General features: G+C 35.2%; 2 protein-coding genes across 3 annotated transcripts in view; one reads left to right on the forward strand and one right to left on the reverse strand.

Annotated features, from left to right (window-relative positions):
- PCCA (propionyl-CoA carboxylase subunit alpha) overlaps positions 1-27695 on the reverse strand; it is a 359957-nt gene that overhangs the window by 235929 nt on the left and 96333 nt on the right. For both annotated transcript variants that reach the window (XM_081046031.1, XM_081046032.1), the window contains exon 7: positions 11052-11183. In XM_081046031.1, the coding sequence (XP_080902157.1) occupies positions 11052-11183 (132 nt within the window). The remainder of the gene's footprint in view (positions 1-11051; positions 11184-27695) is intronic.
- On the forward strand, positions 15531-16312 carry LOC308496595 (chloride intracellular channel protein 4-like; the record flags this gene model as incomplete). Its single annotated transcript, XM_081046125.1, is given in 2 exon segments — positions 15531-16104; positions 16107-16312. Coding segments are annotated over 2 exon segments (780 nt in total).

The following is a 27695-nucleotide window of genomic DNA, read 5'->3' on the forward strand; positions in this document are numbered from 1 at the left end:
ATACAGTTATTGAGAAAGATGAAATTATTCAAGGCTGAAACACACTACAACAGTGTCCTTCAAAGAGCTAGCACTCCGTTAAGGTTGGCAATCTGTGATAAATGGGCAGTCTACCACCCCAAACTACCAAGTTTATTCCTTTTCTGCCTGGTTTTGATTGCATATCCTGTGGTTATCAGTCATCCACTGAACCTGTATAATATGGAATACTAGCACTACAATACTGCAGAAAAATGTGCACATGCATCTCCACTGCACTTCACCGGACCAGAAAATCTGTGTACTCATTATTGCTGGTGAGCAAGGAAGAAAGGCAGGGAAGGAAAGCAAAAACTACAACAAAGACAGGCAAATTAAAATCGTTCTCCTTGATGCTAAACACCCAATTTATTTCTACAGTGATTTTATTGTCACATACTGACTCTACCATTCATGACTTAGACCACACCTCTCCTTTCTTACCCTGTTTCCCTGAAAACAAGACCCAGCCGGACAATCAGCTCTTAATGCGTTTTTTGGAGCAAAAATTAATGTAAGACCCGATCTTATTTTACTGTAATATAAGACTGGGTCTTATATTATATTTATTTTTGCTCCAAAAGACGCATTAGATCTGATTGTCCAGCTAGGTCTCATTTTTGGGAAAACACGGTACTTGCTACATACAGCTGACTTACCAAGCCTGAATTGTATACTCACTAGATGAGAATCTTGCTATTCATTCATATGGGAAGCTATTTAGGAGTTTGCTTTCTTCTCCTGGTTCTAGAACAAATCAATGACTGTTTTTGCAACAACCACCACCAGAAAAATTATTGCTTCAAGACACAATGGGCAAAAGTTCTATCTGTAGGCAAAAAGCATCCTCAAACTATTCTGCATTCATATATAAAGTAAAGCAAAATTTTCAACAATTCTGGGTTCAGGAAATAGATACTAGCTGAACGTATTTTCCAGATAACCCCAACTCATGCAGAAGACTTCGTTTCAACATACTTTCAAATCTTTCTAAAATTTAGTACACATTAAAAGATATTTCATGCAAATGGAAATGAAAAAAAGGCTGGGGTAACAATACTTATATCAGACAAACTAGACTTTAAAACAAAGGCTATAAAAGAGACAAAGAAGGATGTTTCACAATGATAAAGGGATCAAATCCAACAAGAGGATGTAATCATTGTAAATATGTATGCACCCAACATAGGAGAACCTAAATATATAAAGCAAATATTAACTGACAAAGGGAGAGGTTGACAGTAATACAGTCATAGTAGGGGACTTTAACATCCCATTGACATTAAGGGATTGATCTTCCAGACAGAAAATCAACAAGAAAACATAGCCCGTTAATGACAAATTAGATCGTATTGATTTAATTGATATTTTTAGAGCATTTCACCCCAGAGCAACAGAATATACATTCTTTTCAAGTGCACACGGAACATTTTCCAAGGTAAACCACATATATTTAGGGCCACGAAATAATTCTCAATAAATTTAAAAAGATTAAAATCATACCAAGCATCTTCTCCAACCACAATGGTATGAAACCAGAAATCAATTACAAGAAAAAAACTGGAAAACACAGGAACACATAGGAGCTAAATACTAAACAATGAATGAATTAACAATGAGATCTAGGAAGAAATCAAAAGATACCTTGAGACAAATGAAAACAAAAGCACAACAAGCAAAAATCTATGGGACACAGCGAAAGCAGTCCTAAGAAGGAAATTCATAACAATACAGACCTACCTCAAGAAACAAGAAAAAAAAAATCTCAAATAAACAGTTTAACCATTCACCTAAAGGAACTAGAAAAAGAACGGCAAACAAAGCCCAAAGTGAGTAGAAGGAAGAAAATAATAAAGATCAGAGTGGAAATAAACAAAATTGTCTAAAAACTATACAAAACAACAACAAACAAAAAAAAAACAATGAAACCAAGAGCTGGTTCTTTGAAAAAAATAAGCAAAATTGATAAACCATTATCCAGACTCATCAAGGAAAAAAAGAGAGAAAAACTAAATAAATAAAATCAGAAATGAGAGAAGTGACAATTAACACCACATCAATGCAAAGGATTGTAATAAAATACTATAAACAATTACATGGCAACAAACTCGACAAGCTAGAATAAATTGATAAATTCCTAGAAACATACTTTTTCAAGACTGAATCAAGAAGAAACAGAAAATCTGAACAGACTGATTACTACTAACAAAATGGAATCAGTAATCAAAAAACTTCCCACAAAAGTCCTGAATCAGATAGCTTCACAAATATTTGAATTTTATCAAATATTCAAAAAACAATTAATACCTATCCTTCTCAAACTATTCTAAAAAAAACTCAAGAGGATGGAAGGCTCTGAACTTCATTTTACAAGGCCACCATTACCCTGATTCCAAAGCCAGACAAAGATAATACGAAAAAAGAAAATTAAAGTATGATATCCCTGATGAACATAGATGCAAAAATCCTCAACAAAATATTAGCAAACTGAACTCAGCAACACATTAAAAAGATCGTACACCATGATCAAGTGGGATTTATTCCTGGGATGCAAGGTTGGTTCAATATCCACAAATCAATTAAGGTGATACACCACATACTTGTCAAAAAAATTCAAGATAAAAATAATATGACCACATCAATAGATGCATAAAAAGCATTTGACAAAATCCAGCATCCATTTATGATAAAAACTCTCAGCAAAGTGGGAATAGAGGGAAGACATTTCAACATAATAAAGACTATATATGACAAACCCACAGCTAACATCATATTCAACAGGGAAAAGCTAAAAGTGTCTCCTTAAGATCAGGAACAAGATAAAGGCATCCAAATTTGAAAAGAAGAAGTAAAACTCTTGTTATTTGCAGATGACATGATATCATATATAGAGAACCCTAAATATTCCACACAAAAAACTATTAGAACTGACAAATGAATTCAGTAAAGTAGCACGATATAAAATTAATATTCAGTAATCAGTTGTATTTCTATACACCAATAACGAACTATCAGAAAGAAAAATTAAGAAAACAATCCCATTTACAATTGCATCAACAACAAAAAATTAAAATACCTAGAAATAAACTTAACCAAAGAGGTAAAAGATTTGTACTTGGAAAATTATAAGACACTGAAGAAATAAATTGAAGAAGATACAAATAAATGGAGCACATACTGTGTTCATGGATAGGAAGAATTAACATCATTAAAATGTCCATACTACCCAAAGCAATTTATAGATTCAATGCAATCTCTATAAAAATACCAATGGTATTTTTCACAAAACTAGAACAAATAATCTTAAAATTTAAATGGAACTACAAAAGACCCCAAATAGCACAGCAATCTTGAGAATAAAGAATAAAGTTGGAGGTATCACAATACCTGATATCAAACTATACTACAAGGCTATAGTAATCAAAATAGCATGGTACCTGCATAAAAACAGAACATAGATCAATGGAAGAGAATAGAGAGACAAGAAATAAATCCAGGCCGATATGGTCAATTAATCTGTAACAAAGGAGGCAAGAATCTACAATGGGTAAAGATAGTCTATTCAATAAATGATGTTGGGAAAACTGAACAGATACACGCAAAATAATGAAACTGGGCCACATTCTTACACCATATACAAGAATAAACTCAAAATGGATTAAAGACTTAAATGCAAGACCTGAAACTATGAAACTCCTAGAAGAAAACATAGGCAGCAAACTCTCTGGCATTGGTCTTAGTGATATTTTTTCTAATATGTTGCCTCAGGTAAGGGAAACCAAAGAAAAAATAAACAAATGGGACTATTATCAAACAAAAAGTTTGAATAGAAAAGGAAACCATAAATAAAATGGAAAGACAACCTACTGAACAGAAGATATTCACCATTGATATATCCGATAAGGGGTTAATATTCAAAATTTATAAAGAACTCATGCAACTTAACATCAAAAAAACTAACAATCCAATTTTAAAATGGGCAAAGGACTTAAATGGACATTCCTCCAAAGAGGACATACAGATGGCCAATAGACATATGAAAAGATGTTCAACATCACTAATCATCAGAGAAATGCAAATTAAAACCACAATGAGCTATCACCTCACACCAGTCAGAATGACTATCATCAATACATCAACAAACAACATGTTGGTGAGGATGTGGAGAAAGTGGAACTCTTGTGCAATGTTGGTGGGATTGCAAATTGGTGCAGCCACTATGGAAAACAGTATGGAGGTTCCTCAAAAAATTAAAAGTAGAACTATCCTATGACCCAGCAATTCCACTTCTGAGTATTTATCCAAAGAAGGCCAAACACTAATTTGAAAAGATATATGCATCCCTCTGTTCACTGCAGCATTATTTACAAAAGCCAGGATTTGGAAGCAACCCAAGTGTCCATCAACAGACAACTGGATAAAGAAGATGGACTACATGTATACAATGGAACATTACACAGCCATAAAAAAAGAATGAAATCTTACCATTTGAGACAACACAGATGGGCCTGGAAGGTATTATGCTAAGTGAAATAATTCAGACAGAGAAAGACAAATACTATTTGATCTCACTTATATGTGAAATCTAAAGAACAAAATAAACGAACAAACAAAACAGAAACAGACTCAAAGATGCAGGGAACAAGATGATGGTGGCCAGATGGAAGGGGTGTGGGAGGGTGAAAAAGGTGAAGGGATTAAAAAGTACAAATTGGTAGCTGTGAAACAGTCATGGGGATTAAAGTAAAGCATAGGGCATTTAGTCAATAATATAGTAATAACTAGTCTAAGTGGGCACTAGACTAGTCAGGGGGATCGCTTCATAAATTATATAAATGTCTAATCACTATGCTGTATATTTGAAACTAATATAAAATAATACTGAATGTCAACTACAATTGAAAATTTTTTATAGAAGGGAAAAAGGTATAGGGAAATAAGAGGTTCAAATGTCCAGGTATAAAACAAATAAGTCTTAAGGGGGATCAAATATATGGTGATGGAAGGAGAACTGACTCTGGGTGGTGAACACACAATGGGATTTGTAGATGATATAATACAGAATTGTACACCTGAAATCTATGTAAATTTACTAACAATTGTCACCCCAATAAATTTATTTAAAAAAAAAAACAAATACGTCTTGGGGATACCATGTACAGCATAGGGAATATAGTCAATAATACTGAGAAAGCGTGATACGATGTCAGATGGTTGCTAGACTTACCTGATCAACTTCTTTAGGTATATAAATAACTATGGTATACATCTGAAGCTAATATAATGTTATATTTTAGCTATTATTTTAATAAAAATCTTTTAAAAATTAAAATTTAGTACATATTTCTACAATTGTGAAACAGCATAGTAAATGTAATTGAATCTTTTTTCAAAAATAAAAGATCTTTGAGGCATCATCAGGAAAGTTATTCTTGGTTTAGCAGGGAAAAGGGATACTGATGTCTGATACTGTATTTTTAAGTACTAGGGCATAACTTTTCGGTTTTTTGTTTTATTAATTCCTTTCACACTAGTTTTGTTGCTGTTGTTGTTGTTGTTTGGCTCTTTCTGCCAAAGCAAGAGCACAATTTTTAAAGTCTGCTAATTAGGTGATAAAAACAATTACTAACTTTAAACCTACACTGCATAACTTACAAACCTCATTCAAATACATTAGCATACTGTGCTCTGAGATACAAATGGGTATTATTTTCTCTCTTAAGACAACAGGAACTCAGAGATGTTTAATGAACTTCCCCCAAAGTCTGTTCGCTGATAAGTAATACAAATAAATGTGGCAATTTAATTATTGCTCATTCCTCCCTCTGCTTCATACCTGCCATCTAACAGATCACATGATCTTACATATTCAGCTTCCACCATCTCTCTCCATACCAGCTACTTTGCTCCATCCTACTACTTTATTTTGCGCCACTACTATTTCTAGCCTGGATTAAAGGAAGATCACTCTAACTCATCTAACAACCTTGAGTTTTGCCTTGTTCCAATACATTTTCCATATCACAAACTAAAATAAGTTTTTTGAATTCTGCAATTTTATCAGGTTATCTCTTCTATATGAATCCATTCAGAGGCTACCAAAGTCATAAAAATTACCACCAAACCTAGCTGCACAGCATTCAACGCCATACATACCTGGATTCTAAGTTTCTCTCCAGCTGTCTTACTACACCCCCTCACATGGCATACCTGCAGCTTTCTAAAACCCCTGTGGTCTCTCACGACCAAGCTTTTACAATGAGGTCATTTTACTGACCATAGAGCTGTGTCTCCATCATCAGCCTCACTTTTTATCTAACTCAGTAATACTCAGACTTCAAGTATCACTTAGATATCACTTCCATTGGAAGATTTGCCATGATACCCCTAATGACCCTCCAACATGGGCCCCGTGCACTCTGAGCTTAGCATTATTAAATGTATTAAATTGCCTGTCTACTTGTAGGTCTCCATAAGGGGACTTGGAGTTCTTTGAAACCAGGGTCTGCAGGGATTCCAAAGCCTATCTTCCAACAGCGTCAGATCCATACTCTTCACTCTGCTTTCATGTTCCAGAGGTAGAATTAATTAGATGTTCAATAAAGCAAAACTTGTTAAAGGCAAATACCTAATACCAGATGATTACTAGAGAAATACATTTTAAAAGAACATTAGTTTCTCTCTAATGAAAAGGATGACTCAAGAACAAGACATAAGGAAAACCATTCCAGAAGACTGCATAAGTACTACACACAAATTTAAAAATAAAAAAATTTTCAATTACAGTTGACATTCAATATTATATTAGTTTCAGGTGTACAGCATAGTGGTTAGACCTTTATATAACTTACAAAATGATTCCCCCCATAAGTTTAGTACCCACCTGGCACCATATGTAGTTATTACAACATTACTATACATAATGTTTTACAAAAGTGTGGTAAATCATCTCCATATAACATTCTAAATATTCAAATGGGAAAAAAGCAAAAGTTTTAAAGAGAAATTAACAAACTGAAACCATATTAGTTTATTCAAGTTAGAGATGCAAATCATTTGGGGGTAAAAAGTAGACTATAATATAATTGCCAAGAAAAAGAATTTAGTTTTAAAAATACCACAGGCTAAGATTCTTAAAAACAAACAAACAAAAACACAGGCTAATTTTTCTTAAACCCTATCGATTTGAAGAAAGACGGAATTATCTATAATTAGCACATACATTCTTCCAATGCAAAAGTATTGCTAATGCAGTTGCTAAAACCACAAGGTATTCCAAAAATTTACAATATTTATTTGCATGAGCAAACCTCTGTCTGCATAGATATCCTCAAAAGTAATCTTTTACCTAACAAATGTGAAACTAGTATTGTTCCAAATGAATGTGGAGTTAGTATACAAGAAATCTAAATTAATAACCAAATGTAAAAGAAAAAAAATATACACAGCCTCTTATATCAGAAATAATTAAAAACAAACTAGAAATAAAAGTATTAAAGCTTGGTATTAAAGTTTAGGAGGAATAAAAAGGCATTCATTCCTTAAAAACATTTTTAAATGCTTATCTGAAAACTATAACCTGCAGGTTCAATTGGGGCTAAATAAATTAATCTAGACAACAGGTGTTAAGGACTTACCATCGTTAAAGTCAACACAGGTCATAAGAACCTATCATTATCTGAGATTTAACAGGATCTTAAAAATAAATCACCTAAAACATACAAGGAGACTACATTGAAAAGATAAGTGGATTTGTTTTCTTCTACTTTCTACTTTTCCCTATTTTCCAAACTAACAGAGGCTGCAAATTCAAAAACAGATTGTCAAATGCAGCCTCCCTGAAAAGACAACCAAAATAACCTGCTGAACAAGCCAAACCAAGCTCATCACCCACGACAGGAAAGGACACCATGACTTTGAGGCAGTCTTGGAGCTTCCACTGAAACCTGTTTAAGACCTGCCAATACTCACAGTTCAAGATCTACATTCAAAAACTGCAGTGCTCCCCGGATGCCCACCTGAGCCCCCTATTCAGGGGCCTCCCCGGCCACAAGGGTCCTAAAGAATCACAGTGGGAAAAGCGCCAGTCTCCTTTTCAGGAACTTTAGGAATGGGGAAACTTTTGATTTTCTGATCAGATTTGAAAACGTTTATTATTAGAAGAAACCTTATTGATTACTAATCAAACCTTCCCTATTAGCAACAAAATCAACATTTTTTTGCTCTAGGTCCATACGACAAAGTTCATATGGAAGAAGACAGACCCAGGACCTGTCATTTTATCTTTAAGCTGGCTCTAGGAGCCAGTGAGGTCAGAAGGTTTCATCAGACTGGTATCCAAATGGGACAAAATTTGCCTTGAAACCCATATCAAAACCTTGAGAACTTCCTTCTGTCCTGACATGTTTTGTCCACAGAGTATGGGTCTGGGAGAGATCTCCCCTCCAAATCTTAAAGACCCCAAGGCATTGCACATTGTCAGGTATGCAATTCGAGACCGCCAACCATTAGGTTGGGAGTCCAAGACATGAAGCACACAAACAACACATTTCATATGCCATTATAAGACGCTCATGAATTTTTCTCAGGCTAAGTCTGTGCTCTCTGAATCACACTTCTCCTCCTTAAAAGTATTAAACCTAACTCAATTTCATGTTCTTATCTTTCTAGGTGGCATAATTTCACCAAGGATCATTTAGAATTAATAGTAGACCCTTATTGTAAGTTTTTGATATGAATGGTTCATTTGAGAAGAACCTTAGTGGGGATAAAAGGAAGCAAAATCTCCAACACCTAGTGTTCTGCATTTTTTCATTAACATGAGGAAGCTTCCAAAATAAATTCAGATTCTAAAATTGTTTCCTTATAAAATTCACAAGGAAGGCAAAGTTCATCAGGAAGAGGAAAGGTATAGAAAAAAAGCCAAATGAAAACGTGAAAAACTTCAAACTCCCTCAAACTTTTATCCTGCTCTTCCTTTCCCTCCATCCTATGTTCCTCCATTTCCCCCTGCCCTGATCTTCCTTTCTCTAATTTGCTCCCCTTTTCTTCTAGCCGGCCAGAAACCCTCAAAGCAACATTACCTTTTAAGAGTTAGCCCCTGTTAGAATAGGACAAACATCTGGGATTTAATTAAAGCCTTGGTCTCCTTCTGAACTGAGACACATTACCAAAGACTTTCCAAAGCCTACACAAGATAGACAGAAATGTACAGAGAAATTGAGAATATTATAATCTAGGTTCCCCAGATTTATACCAGTTGATTCATATTGCTAGTAAGAACCGCAGATAGAAAATACTGGATTAAAGAGGAGAAGACCCTCGGAGTGACGAGACCCCCAATTACACAGGAAAACAAGGGAGGCTCAGAAAAAAAGGTAAATGATGGACAAAGTTCTTGGGAGGCTACCACCAAAACCTTTCCTGTGAAAACAGGTTGTACTCTAATCCCATTGTGCTAGCAAAAGAAGGGTAAGTCCACTGGAGACTTCAGAGATGGGCTCTTTATGACCCTTGGACAGCACTTAGGAGGACACCCTGAAGTAGCTATGACCCCAGCTCTCTCCTCACTTTTTGTGAGCGGCTTTAAACTTTGTTTTATTCTGGACTCTGAGTAGAACATTTAAGGAAAAAAGATAAGAAGAAAACTAAGAAGGAATATTCAAAACAAGCCAAAAAAATACAAAAACAAAACTAGAACTCAGTAATGTACTAAAAGTGAAAATTTCTAGAACGAAGGGGTGACCAAAAGACTCAAAATGTTTCCAAGAGATTGAGGTAAGACTAGGATTAAAAATTATACTCTGGATTTAGTGAGAGGAATAGGCTGTGGATAGCCTTTGTAAGAGAACTTTCAGTGGGAATGAGAAAGAAGCGAAATTTCAGTAGATAAAGATGAAGTGAAAAGTATGGAAATGAGAGAAAGTGAGAACAATTCTTTTAAGACCTGTGGCTCTGAAAGGAAAGACAGAACTAAGATGGTAGTTGGGGAGTGACAAGGTGTCACTGTGCTCTCTGAAGAGAAGGCACACATGTTTCTTTCCAATATACAGGCAACACCATGAAGTGAGGGGTCATGGGTATCTCATTTATCACTTAGCCCAGGGATCAGTATATCTGTTGATTGACTGCTCATTTTTAATAGCAAAGGTAATGGAAAAGATCTTAAAAACAAGGAGAGTTTTTAAATACAGAAAAGATAAGCAATGAAGACTATAGTCCCTAAAGGCTATAAAGGGTCTATCTGGAAGATCAAAGGAAGAATTGGCTTTTCAAAGGATGGTGAACACCTCTGTCTTGTAAAAAGAAAAATGAAAGAGTACAGATTAAGGTAAATATGGGCAAGAAGCTGAAAATGTTAACCAGGGGCCAAACATTCTAACTATCCTGTTAATGCATTAAATGATCCTGAAGGAAGACTTGCCCAGCTCAGAAAGTAACAATAAGAAACACTGAAGTGAAGAGTTCTTGCAGACTAACTCAAATCACAAGGTTAAGGTCGACACAAGGAATCTAATGAAATAATAGTAATAATAACCTTTCCACGGGGAGCAGGGGAGATTAGACACACACTCCAATTTCTGCATTTCTTCCTCAGAAGCCTTCAGCTGCAAAAACTGCTTGTTGGTTAGGGAGTTGTGTTTGGGATATATAGCCATCCATAGTTATACCACTTTTCACCAGAAACATGTTTACATTTTACATTTTATGCATATGGACAGAAGCTCAATATAAAGATACACAGAGAACATCATAATGTTTCAAACATTAAATATATGCCAGCATTAAATAAAATCCTCACCAATTTTTTTCCTGTGAAAGTATGAGCCAATACCAATCATCAAATACAACAGTTAAGAGGCTTCTTGCTCTTTTTAACGTATGCCATTTAAAATAATACAGGTGTAAACAACATAGATTTTTTTAAACCAACACACGCATGTTTTAAAAAGCAATAATTGCATTTTATCTTACACTTTCGACAAAATGTTTGACCTGAGGACATGTACTATTAGAGCAAAATAGTTTCTCACCTTGACTACTCCATCAAAACCAGGAATTGTGTTAACCTTTGCTTTCTTAGCTAATAATTTGCTTTCAATCTTGTCACCCATAGCTTGAATAGCATGTGTGTCAGGTCCAATGAAAATGACATCTTCTGCTGCCTGTGGAGAAATACAAGTAGAAATTTATAACAAAAACATTACAGTGCTTGATGTGGAGTCACAATTTTATAAAAGAAAAACCCCACATACACTTACTAATTATTTGCATGCCAAAAACAACTGATAAGTAAGCATTTGAACCAATACATTAAAATATATAATACTGTATTGCATACAGTAAGTGTGCACAAAGATATATGAAACAAAGTCGGGTCAAAGAAAAATAAAAGTAATGAACACTCCTGCTTGATATTAACAGTACTCTTTGGAAAAGCAACTTCTGTGGTGTCACGTTTATACACAGTATCCTGCCATCCCATCTAATTAGTAAGTTCACTTTTTAAATGCCCTGTAAGTCGTGGGTATTCTCAATACTCTCCAGCACAGTGCCTTGTTCAACACAAATACCCGTTTTTATTGAATACCGACTCTGTGCCAGGCTTTGAGCTAAATGTCGGTGGTGACTTGGATGGAAACCACAAGACATCAACTAATTCAAGGGAATGTGAACAGATCACTGACACCTCAGAGGAACAGACAAAATAAAGCACAGTACCCTTGTGACTATAAGAAATGAGAGAATACTGTGGGAATTTACCATGTATGGCAATGATTTCAAGAAAAATTACACTGTATAAATAACATTTAGTTCCCCAGTAATCGATCCACCTCCATATTATATATTATAATCCACAAAACACTAATGAAGAAAATACTAATTAGAGACAACAAAGTACTATGTAGTTAGTTAGGGCCAGCAAAGGGCATGATCTGGAGAGGAAGGGGCTGGCTGAGATAAAAGATGAGGACATTAGGTAAAGAACTGAGGTTAAACATGAAGAAGGAAACACCCAGATTGTATGCTGGGCATCATCAGAGTCAGGTGCCAAAATGTAGATTTTCCCGTGACCTTCGGTCGGTATAAAGAATAAATCGTGTATTTGATGTCTCACGTGCTATCTACTGACGTCACTGCCCGAAAGGTCTCTTGGCTTGGGAAGGGAGCTTCCTCCTCCTGAGGAGAGCATTATCCAGAGAAGTTACTGCAGTATGTTGCTCAGATTGCTCTCTTACCCACTATAGCCCAAGAGGATTAAACCCATCCAGGGGAGGAGGTGGAAGTAGAATGTGGAACCAACAAAAGGAATACATGAGGAGATAAATATTTGGAGATGAGATGACGACCTCAACTTTGCACATGCTGAGTTGAAATGCCTGTGAGATAGTCAAGTGTCCATGTTCGGGAGGCAGACAGAACCGCCTAGAGGTTTTAAGTCCAGGCTGAGACATGGATTTTTAAAGGCATCAAATCTAGGAGAGTTCTAGAATTAAAAGTTCTAGATGAAATCATTCAGATAAAATGTACAGAAAAGCCAATGCGTTTAAACTCAGGATGTATTCTTTCCCTCCTGTCCAAAAGCAAGACAGAAGAATGGGACATTTTAAAATTCTGAGCTTAACACGCACGTCCTTTTCTTTGTGGACAATGGGGATAATAACGACTTGTAAGTCTGACTGAAGGACTGAATAAAATAATGATGTAAAACACCAAGCTAAATGCCACAACTGTTAAGTTTTGTCCCCTATCCAAAGTCTGATAAAAAGAGAACACTAGAATAATAAGACAGCTAAGTCCACAGGACCCCAAAATACATTATAGGAACCCAAATAACTAAAATTACCAGTATTACAAATGCCAGAATGCTAGATAAGAAACCTCTACAGCCATAACAGATGCTCATAAAGAACTTCTCCATCAAATGTTTGTACGTATAATAGTTTTAACAAAACCTCATTTTCTTAAAAAAAAATCTTTTTAAGACCCCAAAAATGTAAAACACCTGAAAAGTGAACTTGTTCTATAACACGAAAAGTGGTAAGCCTGCATGTGCACATACTCTGTCTCCAGCTGGATAAGCCAGTCATTTGTGACCATAGCAATAATCACATTCATTTCTCTTTATCCCAAATCTCCAACACACCAAACACTAAGTAAAGTCAAGAGAAAACAATCATGTTTTAATTATCAATTGTCTTTCTATATTCGCATTTTACTTGCTAAGATGGAGAATTTTTATTATAAATGCTGTTTTAAATACCCTACGCTAGGCAGATGTAATTAAGTAATCAGAATACCCACACTGACAGAGAGTTAAAGAAATAACAAATGAGAACATCCAAAATACATTACGATTATACAGTAAAACTTCTGATTAACAGCAGCCCAACGACCAGAAACCACTGATTAACCAGATTTTTCTCATGCACTCTAATTGGAGGAAAATTACTCACCTTAAAATGTAAAATTACCAGAAAAAAAAGCTCACATCAAGTATTTAGTGACTATTCTTTGTCTCAATTAACACAAAAGAAAAATAGCCGAAGTGAGCCAGGTAACTATTTGAATAGATGTTTCAATGAACTAACTTCCTTTATATTTATGTTTTGGTAGTACTCCTTGGGTTAGTCTTTAAATATAATTAAAGCAAAATATTAAAGCAGTATCCCTAGCTCCTGACTCCCATAATTCTTTAACCAAAAAAGCAAGGGTGAGATCAGGGTAAGACAGTATGGTAACTGCAAAGTGAGGGAGCATGTTTCAAAAGTCCTGAGTGCTTGACCAAATTCACTTGTGTGATTTAGAACTTAAGGATAGAATTGATCTACTAGTAATCTTTCAATACTCTCCTGAAACCCTGGATCTTCTGTCATCCATCTAATTATCCATAGCATCTCAAAATTTACTTCTGAAAATATGCCTTTTTAAAAATATGCCTCGTAAATTTACCATGAAGGATAAATACCTGAAAGCAGATAAACGCCTTAGGGTCAAGCAAAAAGGGAGCATTTTTCATCATCATTGGAAAACGAGTTAATGATACACAGGAAAGAAATTATGAAAAGCTTGAATCACTGCTGTAAGATTTTTTTCCTTTTCTAAATCCTGTGATTTTTATGGTTCGGGTCAAACTTTGATAGAATGGGGGAAAGGGTTGGGTTTGAACAATTTGTTAGGGAAATGAGAATTAATTTACAATAGGCTTTATGCTACAAATGAAGGACAGAAATAATTGTCATCCGTAAAAATTAGTAAAATTGCTGTACTGTGAATTCAGATTTTCTTTAGAGTATACCCTTTAGGCTCACCAAGAATTACTACTTGGTTAACAGTAAAACCAGGGTCAAACAGGAGACACAGCCACGGAAAACCTGCTGAACTGCTCAAAGGATCCGGATTCTGGACTTCAACGTATTCCCTACTAAAAGAAGAAAGGGTTTCTGGTAGAAAAGGCCACTTCCAGGATTCTTGCAGCACGTGAGATAAAACACTGAGTCAGTGAGAAAGCTTTCAAAATAGTTATCTCAAAAGTACACAGTAGCAGACAGAAAGGGCTACCCACTGAATATGGTCATAACAATATGAGCATCAAAAAGAATAATAGATTACAAGGTTAATTCATCTTTTCAAAACCTCAGAATAAATCTTTTCCTGCTTTCTCTATTCAAGTATTTGAAATTCTTAGACATGTATCACTGATTTTAAAAAATACATAAAGGAAAACTAAAATATGTAAAGGAAATATATAATAAATATATATAACAAATATATACAAGAAAACTAACTTCACACATAAAACTAAACAAAAGTATCAAGGTAAATCCCATACAATGTTTTCATAAGATACATACATACATACATACATACATACATACATATATACATATTAGAATAACATCCATGGAGGGGGCGGGAAAAGCACCAAGAGAAAAACATGCCAACATAACAGATCAAAACTATTTCAAAACAAGCTGAAAGACATTTTAAAATGATAGAAAACATGAAATAACATAAATCAGAATTAAAAATGCTTAGAAATCAGATGATAAGCCTCAGGACAGAACCAGAAATGAAAAATAAAATCATTTCAGAAATGAAGACTAAACTACAGAGGAATATACGAGTGAACAGAGAAAACAGATAACGCCTTAAAGAAATAGGAGAAATGAAAGGGGGGAAAAGTTTTTTAATTTAAATATCAAAAAGTGAAGAAATTTTTAAAAGAGCCAAGAGAAAATGACAACTACGAAAGATAAACAAAGACCATCCAACATGTGGATAAGAGGAATCTTTGAAGGAAACTAAAGCAGAGAAAAAGAACAAAAACCGTAGTTCAAGAAAACGTCCGGGTCGCACGCAAGGCATGGGATGCGGCTGAGGGGCCGAGGCGAGCAGGACACCAGGCCAGTCCAGGGAGGCGCGGGGCGGCGGGAACCCATACCAGAGCAGCCCTGGAGCAGAAGCAGAGCTCTTACCCCTGCTCCCCGCAGAGCCCAGCTGAGCCGGCCATGGCGTTGTGGATGCCGCTGAACAGGATGACGGAGGAGGACAAGGTCCAGCCAGAGCCTATCATCCAGCTCTTTGTCAAGGCTGGCAGTGATGGTGAAAGCACAGGAAACTTTTCCCAGAGGCTCTTCATGATTCTTCGGCTGAAAGGAGTTGTGTTTGGTGTCACAACTGTTGACCTGAAAAGGAAGCCTACAGACCTGCAGGACTTTGCTCCCAAGACCCATCCACCATTTATAATTTTCAACAGTGAAGTCAAAACAGATGTAAATAAGATTGAAGAATTTCTTGAGGAAGTCTTATGCCCTCCCAAGTATGTACAGCTTTCACCAAAACACCCAGAATCAAATACTGCTGGAATAGACATCTTTGCCAAATTCTCTGCATATATTAAGAATCATATTAAGAATCCAAGGCCAGAGGCTAATGAAGCATTGGAGAGAGGGCTCTTGAAAACACTGCAGAAACTGAATGACTATCTGAAATCTCCCTTCTCTCATGAAATTGATGAGAATAATATAGAGAACATTAAGTTTTCCATATGTAAATTTCTGAATGGCAATGAAATGACATTGGCTGCTTGCTGCCCAAACTGCACATAGTCAAAGTGGTGGCCAAAAATTATCACAACTTTGATATTCCAAAAGGAATGATTGGCATCTGGAGACACTTAACTAACACTTATAGTAGGGATGAGTTCACTAATACCTGTTCCAGTGATAAGGAGGTTGAAATAGCATATAGTGACGTAGCCAAAGACTTACCAAGTAAAATAGCACTATGAGAACTATATTTTTCCCTAAAAATATGCCTTTCCTAACAGACTGCTCCTCTTCCTATAAAGTAGAAATTTTATTTTACATGAACATGGCAGCTATTCAAGATGAGGATAAAGGACAGACAAGGTATAATAGCTTTCTTTAAATATGTACCTCTAAGCAGTAGTATTTTAAAATTATTTTACCTGCCTGTATCCCCTAATCCATTATCCTCATCTCCTCTAATTTGCAGACACTTCATCATAAACTTTTCACTTTAGAGGTAGTTTGCCATCTCTCTAGTTTTCACCATTGTGTGCATTCACTGTGTATCAATGGCAAGATTTTTGAGGTGCAATGTTTAATTGTTAAAGTAGTAACCATGACTTCATCAGTCAGCCCCAAACTGATGCATAATGCATGACACAAGGAACATTTATGCTTTTTTGGAATTTTATATTTAGTAAGAGTATATAAAAGGATTACTACTGTATCAAAATACTCTGGTTCAATTTAGTCTATCCTGGATATATATAAAAGGGTGTTAACACCAGAGAAGAGAGCCTTCTACAGAAAGTCACTACAGATTTTGCTACTTACTTTGTACATGGATTTTTACTGTTCCCAAAAGCATTTATCCTTTATACCAATTATAATATCTGACACTATGTAGAAGCTAAAAGTTTAGAGGGAGGGATGATATCTCAAGATCTTCCTCAAGCATTTTACCCATATAAGAGAAACCAATGGGCACCTGATACTGTCTAAATGTGGTGTTTGTGTTAGTTTTATGTATTTTGCCCAGTGTCATTCATTTGGAACATTATGATTTTCTTCCTTTATTTTAAAAAAGCTCTTTTTCAGATAAGCATAGACCTTGTTGTTTGTGGATCTTTCAGCAAAACTACATAAACTGATATTTAGTTGATTTAGCTATAGCAGCACAATGATTAGTAATGTAAAAATTAACACAGAAATTAACTTAAGGAATGTAGGGTGGGTTTGTCAAAATGTCAAGTATAATTATGTTTCTAAAGAATATTTAATGTGGGTCATCTATTATCCATCCTATATTAAAAACGAGATAAAACCCACAGGTTACCATCCTTCCCATTCCACCCCCATTTACTCTTAGACTTTGAGTAGAGGATGTGTCACTCCTGTTGAACTAAACTATAGTTATGGGGAGTACGTATTTACTGCAGTTTTGTCTAATCTCAATCATTGCGTTTCTGACAATTAAATTTTTCTACAGCCACAGTGAAGAATAGCACTTTGCAAGTTTGTTTGTTTTTCAAATTAAACTCCTACACAGAAATTATTCATGTTCTAACAAATGAGGATGAACTTGGTGAAAATAAAACAAAGGTTTGCTTTGTATTTATTCTTTTTTTTTTTTTTAAATGGACTTTCTAGTACTACTCCAAAGCTGGGGTTGTGACTCTCACACGTTTTTGGTAAATTTTTACACCTAACTTGTTTAAGAAGTGCTATTTTTCATAGGCTATTTTTGAAATTTAAAGTATATTGCTTTAAAATGGTAACGTTTCCCTCCTTTGGATATGCTAACGTTTAGTAATCACTAGCTTTATGGAAGTAGCCTGATTTTTATAAGCATACTTTGTTTTTCTTTTTTTTTTTTTATCCTTTTTTTTTTTTTAAATTAATTTTATTGGGGTGACAATTGTTAGTAAATTTACATAGATTTCAGGTGTACAATTCTGTATTACATCGTCTATAAATCCCATTGTGTGTTCACCACCCAGAGTCAGTTCTCCTTCCATCACCATATATTTGACCCCCTTACCCTCATCACCCACCCGCCACCCCCTTACCCTCTGGTAACCACTAAACTACTGTCTGTGTCTATGAGTTTTTGTTTCTCATTTGTTTGTCTTGTTCTTTTTGGTTTATATACCACATATCAGTGAAATCATAGGGTTCTCTGCTTTTTCTGTCTGACTTATTTCGCTTAGCATTATATTCTCAAGATCCATCCATGTTGTCAGAAATGTTCCTATATCATCTTTCCTTAACGCCGAATAGTATTCCATTGTGTATATGTACCACAACTTCTTTATCCATTCATCTATCGAAGGACATTTTGGTTGTTTCCATGCCTTGGCCACCGTAAACAAAGCTGCAATGAACATTGGCGTACACGTGTCTCTATAGAGAAATGCTTTTATATTTTTGGGGTAGATACCCAGGAGAGCAATTGCTGGGTCATATGGTAATTCTATTCGTAATTTCTTGAGGGACCTCCACACTGCCTTCCATAGCGGCTGCACCAGTCTGCATTCCCACCAACAGTGGCATACTTTGTTTTTCAACCAATCAGTAATTAGCTTAGTATAAAAAGATAAGGAAAGCTCCATATTATATCCATTTGGCTCAGGGAGATTTTTTTTTCCTGTACCTTTCTTAGAAATCCTTACTGCTGATCAAAAGTTTAGGCACCAACCTTTTTATAATTAAATAGTGAATGATGATTTGTCTGGTTCCAGAAAAAAGCACTTTCAGGTTATGAATACATAGTAGTAGCTTCAGTGACTGAAAATGTTACATCTGCACCAGTACACAGACAACTATCATCATTTTTCACATATTTTTAAAATAGTGGTAACTTGGCATTCAGGTGATAGTGAACCTTGCCTCAAAGCTTAAAGTATGAAAAAGATTTTAAAAAAGGGCTATCTGTTCTTTCAAGTGAATGGCGGACTAAGTGGAGGGCTAATGAGGAAAGAGCAGCATTTATTCTTTGTTGCTGTTGCTGCTGCTGCTGCTGCTGCTGCTGCTGCTGCTGCTGTTGGTTTAATTTACCTCACGATTACACTTGGCTGTCTCAATGTCCAAGGAAGGCAGGTCTATCTGTTATGATTTTGATGAAGGCAGACTTATTTTTCTATGTAGAAAGTCAGATCTTATTTATCAGTGAAGTTAGTCAAATGTCATTGAGATTGGCAAATGGACAAAAGCTAGGTAAAAGGATGATCCTAGAACACGCTTTTTACCCCATCCTATATCTGTGGAAAGACTATACCTTAAAATCTTAGGAGATTTAGGACATAAAAGTTTTCATGGTAATTCATGCAGTGTATGCTTTGACATAATGGAAATCGTTTGATATTATTTCTGCAACCACTGAATCATTACCCCCTCATTTAAACTAACAAGGAAACGCTGAAAGGAAGCTCTCACTATTTCCCAAGGGATTATGAGAAATCTTGGGGTTCCACAGTTGGAAAGCTCCGTACGATTTCAGTTGATATGACTTTCTTTAAAAAAAAAAAAAGAAGAAGAAGAAGAAGAAGTAAATGCAGATTTTCTATACAGTTCTCTAATATTTTACTAGGATTGTTGACTTGTGACAAAATTCATATGAGATTTTATTTCTTGGTAACTTTGGCATACACAATTTATCATTAAACCCTTGAGCAATCTGTATATAATTAAAAGATGTCTGAGTTTTATTCTTACCCTAAGTTAATCAACTCTAGAATTTAGGTATTTATACTTCTTGAGTTTTGAATCTCTCCGACATTACATGTAGATAGCTTTTATTTCTGTGCATCTCAAATATCCATTTAGAAAATGTAAAAATTGTGAGAAATTCAAATGTATTTTTTATGAACATTTTGATATACATTTCATCAAGTTTATTGATTAACCAATTTCTTCTACTGGTTATAATGGTATTTGATTCAAAGAAAAGAAAGCATTCATTATTGATATACTATGTGGGCTTTTTTTATTCCATTCTTTACAAATTATTAAGACTGGGGCTGTAAAATTATATTTTTATCATGGACAAAATTTCAACTCCCCAAGTAGTAATATTAAACAGAATTGGAGTATTTTATTTAGAATTACTTGAAAAGGCAAATGAAAGCTTATAGAATGCTTGTATTTCCTTTCATCTCTCTGGAACCAGTATATTGCTGACAGCTATGGTATTAAAATCAAGTATATTTCCACTATCAAAGAAAAAAACTTCAGGGCCAGCCCGGTGGCTCAGGTGGTTATAGCGCAATGCTCCTAACGCCCAGGTCACCGGTTCGATTCTCACATTGGCCAGTGAGCTGCGCCCTCTACAGCTAAGATTGTGAACAACGGCTCTCCCTGGAGCTGGGCTGTGTGAGCAGCCGGAGGTCGGAGGTCGGAGTGAACTGCCATGTTCTGCCGCAGCCTGCTGTGTGCTGCCGAGGGCTACCATGTGCCACCAGGAGCAGCTGGCCGCCATCGTGAGCGGCCATGGGCTTCTGTGAGCAGCCGACCGACGACCAGTGACTGACTGCCTCAGCTGGGGGGAGCGCATGGCTCATAATACCAGCATGGGCCAGGGAGCTGTGTCCTACACAACTAGACGGAGAAACAATGGCTTGAACCAGAAGGGACAGAGAGGGTGGAGAAGGGGGAAAAAAAAGAAAAAAATTTCCTTAAAATACATATTGAAAGCATATTACAGCATACCAGAGAAGTTCAACAAAGAACAACCAACACCATGATATACTCTAGCAATATTACTTAAGAAAGGGCAGGAGGAGAATGTGTGACTTATCCAAGAGAAGTTTAAGTATCACCAGACTTTGACAGCAATAATTCCTGCCAAAAGAAAATGGACTCCATTGAATAAGATATTCAAGGAAAGAAAACATTAGCCAAGGATTTTAAATCCAAGAAAACTGACTTCCAAGTATAAAGGGCAGAGAAAATGTAACAACAAGCAAGAACTCATGACCTCTTTCTGAGAAATCTAATAGAATGGGCTCGCAAACAACAGTCTGTGGACCAAATCTGGCCTGCTACCTATTTATGTATAGTCCACAGTCTAAAAATGAATTTCACATTTTTAACTGTTTGGGCGGAAAAAATGTTAAGAATACTGAATCATGACTAAATCATATAACACAGAGACAGTTTTATTGGAAGACAGCCATGCTCATTAGTTTACATGTTATATGGCTGTTTTCTCGCTACCAGGATAAGACTGAGTACTTGTAAGAGATGGTATGGCCTACAAAGCCAAAAATATTTTCTATGTGGCCCTTTACAGAAAAGGTTTCTCCACTCCTGTACTAGAGAATGAGGTTCAGGAAACCCAAATGATTCAAGACAGATCAACATAAATGGCCTGTGGTTATTTGTAGAACTAAAGCTAAATGAAGTCTAAGGAGAGAGTACAGTATATAATAGCTGTATTTTCTGACAATATATAGTACAACTATTTTAAAAATGGGGAAAGAATAGGGAAATAATGTGTAAAACTTTTTTAACGTTTTCAGTAATAATGTTTGTATTAATATTGTTATTGTAAGATTGCTGTGTGTGTACCACTGACTAGACAAGTAGTTACCTACAAGGTATTCTAATTTCTAGCAATTCCGCTGTCCCTGAGAGTCAAAATTCTACATATGGGAAAATGAAGATAAAGAGGTAACAAAGAAGAGGTTAAGTAAAAGTTCTGCTATCCTGAATTTTAGTTGAAAGTATTACAATGAACATAGGAGTTATTTTTACCTCACATAAAATATAGACTACGTTTAATCATACTTTTATATTGTTATCTATGCTACATATTAGAAAAATGTTACATATTTTATTAATATAGTATGTTTGTTATATATTTATATTATATATAAAATTTGTATTATATATGTCTTATTTGGTGTTAGCATTATATCTACATACACATGTATTGAATATATCAATGTCACATATTATATTAATATACCGTAGTTAACATAACATGTTATATATAATAAACATAAAACCTGTTAATACACATATTTTATTTCCTAGTCCCACAAACTAAAAGGACCGTGAAACAATGACTGTCAGTATCAATGACCCTGACTGGCACTGACTCGTCTTAACTACCATTAAAAGAAACCAATGTATCTTGAAAAGGTGTCTGATTAAAGACCTGGAGCAGGAAATGTAAAACATGAGCCTAGAGTATCTTGTCGGACCACAGAGCAAGGAAGATATAAAAGATCATGAAGGTCAAGTCAAAAACACCATGAGTGAACTTAGATCCCACTGGCCTAAGAGGGACAACTTGAGCTTCACTAATAATCCCAACAGATTTAAATCGACAATATAGGTTTGAATCTATGACTTCATAATCGATACTTTTAAAAAGAATTGGTTAACTTTGAAGGATAAGGAACTAATTATTACCTCAAAAACAAAGGTAAAGAATTATGCATTTATCTTGCTCTTTCTATATGAATTATACCACTAGGTAACGAAACAATAAATGTGGGTAAGGGTCTCTTTATACATATATTCTAATCAATGAATAAAAAAGATTTCAGAATTAAAATATCACCATTTTGCAATCCAGTGAAGTACTATATAAGCAGTAAGCATGGAAGTCTGCTTAGACCTTACAAAATGCTAACAAGACACGTGCCTCACATGCAGCCTTGGCCAAAGGGATCAAAACCTGAGTCTGATCCTGTCTCTGAATCTAGGTGCCAATTTGTAGGAAATGCCAAGGATGGAGGAAAACACTGAACTGCACCACGATTATGCAACCAGCCAAGTCAAGACTGTGAGATACGCTTCATGTCAAATGGCCCAAAGTTCTTCAACAGATTAATTGTAAGGAAAAGGAAGGTATTCAAGGAGAACCTGTGGATTCAGAGAAATTTAGAAGACATACTCATATCAATGTTGAAAATAAATGGGCAAGCCAAATCATAGTGTCTAGGAATACACATGTGGACAATAAAATTATTTTGAAATGTAAGGAAATGATTACTATAAAAGTCAAAATAGTCGGTAAGTATCAGGAGAGATCGGAGATTAGGATTGAGATGGGTCACGTGGACAGGCAAATGTCTAACGTCTGGATCTATGGAAGGGTTACAAGATTATTCACGTTAAGTAAGCCACACATTTGTTTTGTGTAGTTTCTCTGTATCTGTCTTTTACCTTACAATAAAAATTTTGAAAACAATTTCAGAGTAGCCACCAGTTTGTAAAAGTGAAACCAACACCTGGACAGTAACAGCCACAGCAGCACCCACAGCCAGTGAGATGTTTCTCAGACCAGTTTGCTAACCTCTTCAAGGGCTTTTTTGGCTTAAAGAAAAAAGTGCATTCTCATGTTTGGCTGGGATGCTTCAGACCCATTATTTATTTTGTAAATTTTATTTTATTATAGACCATTATTTTGTACAAAGTGAAGCATGGTGAAATGGTAACAACTACTAGCGTTATAGGTTAAAGTGCAAACTGGAAAGTACTAAAACATCGGTTCACTGGCTAGAACATGGACAGACAGGATAGGATCCAGCCTCTGCAATGCCGCTACTCCCAAAACACCCAAATTTTGCTCTCTGTATGAGGCACAAGAAGAGCTCATGAGGATGGTGGCAGAGGGTTGATCAGGAATTCCCTTCTTATTAATATTTGCAAATAAAAAGATCTTCCCAATGCCATGAACACTGCTGAAATGAGCTGAGACTGTGTTCTTGGACTAATAGAAACCAGTCCATCAGGCCAGCTGTACCAGCGGTGGAGGGGTGTATAAAGAACTGGATTGCTGTCCAATCCACAATGAAACCAGAAATCAATGTAGAAAACTCATCGTCCTCCCACTTAACTCCTCTCCTACTCACTGCCTCCACTTATCGCACCTTTGGCAAACTGTGCTCACTGTGTATTGAGTGCCAGAAGCTGTATTTTGTTACGCTTTAGGTCATCGTGTCTTATACTACATTGCAAATGTGGCAGACCCACCACAAAACAGGTTTGCTTTTTCTTTTTCTTTTTTTATTAGTTTCAGGTGTACACAACAACATAATGATTAGACATTTACACCCCTCACAAAGTGATAACCCCCCAATCTACTACCACTCTGACGTCATAAACATGTCACACCACCATTGACTATATTCCTTATGCTGTACTTTACATCCCGTGACCATATATACATATGAAAACAGATTTCTTATTTAATATGGTTTTGTTTCCAGTGAGGCCACGTCTGGTAGTCTATGCAATATTACACAGTTTTTGGGTTTTGGGGAGAGCATATTTTGTTTTTCTTTTTTTGTAAGTTAAAAACAAAGAAACAGCTCAGGAAGGAATTTTAGGCAAGTTGGCACTTGGGCAAGAAAAACTTATTGTGTAAAAGAGGGAAGGCTCCTCCTCCGAGCCTTTTGAAATATATGTTGAAACCTATTCTGGTGGTTAGTTTTAACCTGCACTCAGTATACTTTTTAAATAATCATTTAAAATAAAAGGAAAACATTTGAACATGCATATGGGAGAAACACTCCTACTGTAGTTTCCAAATAAAACTCAAAATACCAGTTGAGTAAATACCAGTCGACTGGGTCATTACTTCCAGTTTAAGTACAAAGTATGGGTGAGCACTTCCTTCTACCACTACTATTCACACTGTACTGGAAGCCCCAGGCCTCGTGCTACGACCGGGCAATGCTTATAGAATACTGGAATACGAATCCTAATTCATTTCCCCCAACACCAACTGTGGGGCATCGGTAAAGGGAAGTGAAGAACAACCCGAGAAAACGGGATACCATCAGCCTCCAAACCCTACATTTATAGGAGTCATTTAAGTGCTAGTCAGCTTATTGTAAATTAAGAACCCAATTTATATGACTCATTAGGATAAGAACATTAAGGAACTTGACTGTTATGGGGGATGAGTAGTGGGGGGGGGGGGACAAAGTTTCTATTTTAAAATTATAAATATAAACTTATACACCAATACAGTTTTTTAATTTGTTTGGTATGCTAATTGCAAGATCAACTAAAATGTAATGACATAATTACAAATTATGTTTAACTTATGGTACACTGTGAATACTGTGACTTAGTTTAACCAAAGGAATCTTTCTCTTTCAATATCACCAGTATCTGGATTTCATTCCGTCCAATGTATATTTTGTATTCAGTGTCTACTTGACACAATACACTCAAGTAATATTATTACTTCCAGATGATAGCCATGTACAATATTTAGTTAGGGAAATAGAGTAGTGGTAACTTTCCTTGCTGTAACAATTGGCAGAAGCAAGGTTTTCTAGTTAAGGAATATAGTTAAATATAAAACTTTGTTTTTCATGCAGAGGAAATGAATATTAGAACAATAGAACACTTTCTATTTCTAATATTTAGCAATGGAATGACTTCCATTTTTCAGCTATTATTAAGTCAGAAAATTATTAAATTTCTTTTATTAAATAGTTTGGGTTTCTGAGATATTTAAAGCAAAAGAGATCGGGGTACATATTACATTTAATAAAATATTTAAATAAACAAAGAAACTATAAATATAAATCTCTGAATATCTTTGCACTTTGGGTAAGCTTTTCGAGCTTATGGGGAACATATTTTATTTTTCAAAATTCTAGTTACTATATTCTATACTAATTTTGGAAATTGTTCTTTCTATTTTAGAAGACTAAAGTTTGTTAGTGTTTGCCATGTCTCTTGTGCATGCCTGATTTCTTTTTATTTCCCTGTAATCAACACTGACAGCTATTTTCAGATCTAGTTCAATTTCTAATTGATTGTAAAGAAGAAAGTGGCTGGGCTGTTAAGCTTCAACATACTACTGCTCTGTGCAGATTAGGATACTAAAAAGAGATAAGTTAACATAAACCTGAGTGGGCTGTTAACCTTTTTTTTTTTCCCTCCAGGAAATTAGATGCAATAACATTTCCAGCTGAAAGACTCATTCTAAGTTCCTAATGTTTAAGAATGCAAATGAAGTATTCTGTCTTTTCTGTGCCTTGAGGTGTTATGTGAAAAAACAGAAAGAGGTTTCTATGATTAGTTCCACAGATTTCCTTTATCATGTAAATCTTAAACTGGTTGCACTGGCAAGAATCAAAGAAAAGCAATATAGAAGACACCTAGAGAAAATGAATTAAATATCTTCTTTAGCAGTAACACCGAAAAATTTTGAGTTAACTAAAAAGTCAGGCTTTGGGATGAATTTTAGCCCCTCTTTTGAAAAGAAATTCTAATCTTAATATTAGAACATTTTTAAAAATACTTTAGCAAATTATTGATAATCAGTTCAACATCACTAAAATTCCTTGAATGAAATTGTTAAATTTATCACTCGGCTACCTGGTGGTTTCAAGAAGTTTATTTTTGTTTTATATTATAATAGTAGTAATGCTTTAATTAAAGATGCAGGTACACATTTTAAAGTTTTTGGGTTTTTTAGATGTATCTTCAAAGAGGATGAGGTAAGAAGCTTCATATTTATAACTTGGTATGTATTGCTAAAATTCTCCTTATGTAAACTAGTCACAGGCATTATTTAGTGATGAAGTTGTAATTTCCTTCTTTTGTTTCACATAAAATACTTTTATTTTATATCCCTACAATTTTGGATATTAAACATAAGTTGCTTTCATTTCTCCATGACCCAATTATTTTTATTGCTTCATGAATACCGAAATTAATTGGTACTTTTGGACTGAAGGCTAATATTTTTCCAGTTCAATTTTGGAATATACCTTAAAACGACTATGAAATTAGATGAGCAATTTTACAGTGTATGTAAAAAAAATTTAAGATTTAATAATACTTCAATTAGCATGTGGGGATATTAATGTAGATGCTTCATGACTCACCTTCCTGTTCATTCTTCACAGTCCATTAATATTTACTACTAGTGGCGAATGAGAATAATAAGCTGGTAAACTGGTGAAAGGCTAGCGATCTTTTGTTTGTCCAAATATTAGATATTAAATTTAATTTTAAAACTTTTAAAATTGGTCTGGGATATTATCTGAATTATGTAATTTTTTTCTATTTCCTTTGAAAATATTTATGATTTTCTTTTAAAATTTACTACAAGTAGAAGCCCTTCCACACTCCTTGCTTAATTTACTACTTTCTGGAACACATCAAGTTTTCGATCCCACCATTGGATGGAAATAAGAGTCATATGGTTTGAATAAAGCATGCTCTACCTATAGTTGGGATATTCCTTTTTGTTAGCACATTTAATTGCTGCACTCTAGTATACCTACATTATAAAGGTTATTTCAAATATTGAGTAGAATGCTAGAAAAGCAGAGATCATGGTTTCCAATTAATTGCCTTGAGCAACTGAGTAATTCCTCACACTACTCAGCATGAATTTAACCTGCCAACCTGCCACTTTCACCTTATTTTGATTATTAACAAGGATGCAGTGAAGTGAGTAACAATAAGATGTGGTAGAATGACCCAAGTAAAGATCAATTTATCTCTAAGTGGGAAACATTTTTAAAGTTTGAAGGGAGTAAAATAATAAGGAATGCAATCATACTAACAGTAACAACAATATTCATTTACTTACTTATCAGCATTGTTTACAAGGCATTGTATTAAAGCTTACTTTATCCTAAAAATCATTTATGATAA

The sequence above is a fragment of the Rhinolophus hipposideros genome, assembly GCF_964194185.1.
Source record: "Rhinolophus hipposideros genome assembly, chromosome: 4".
NCBI lineage: Eukaryota > Metazoa > Chordata > Mammalia > Chiroptera > Rhinolophidae > Rhinolophus > Rhinolophus hipposideros.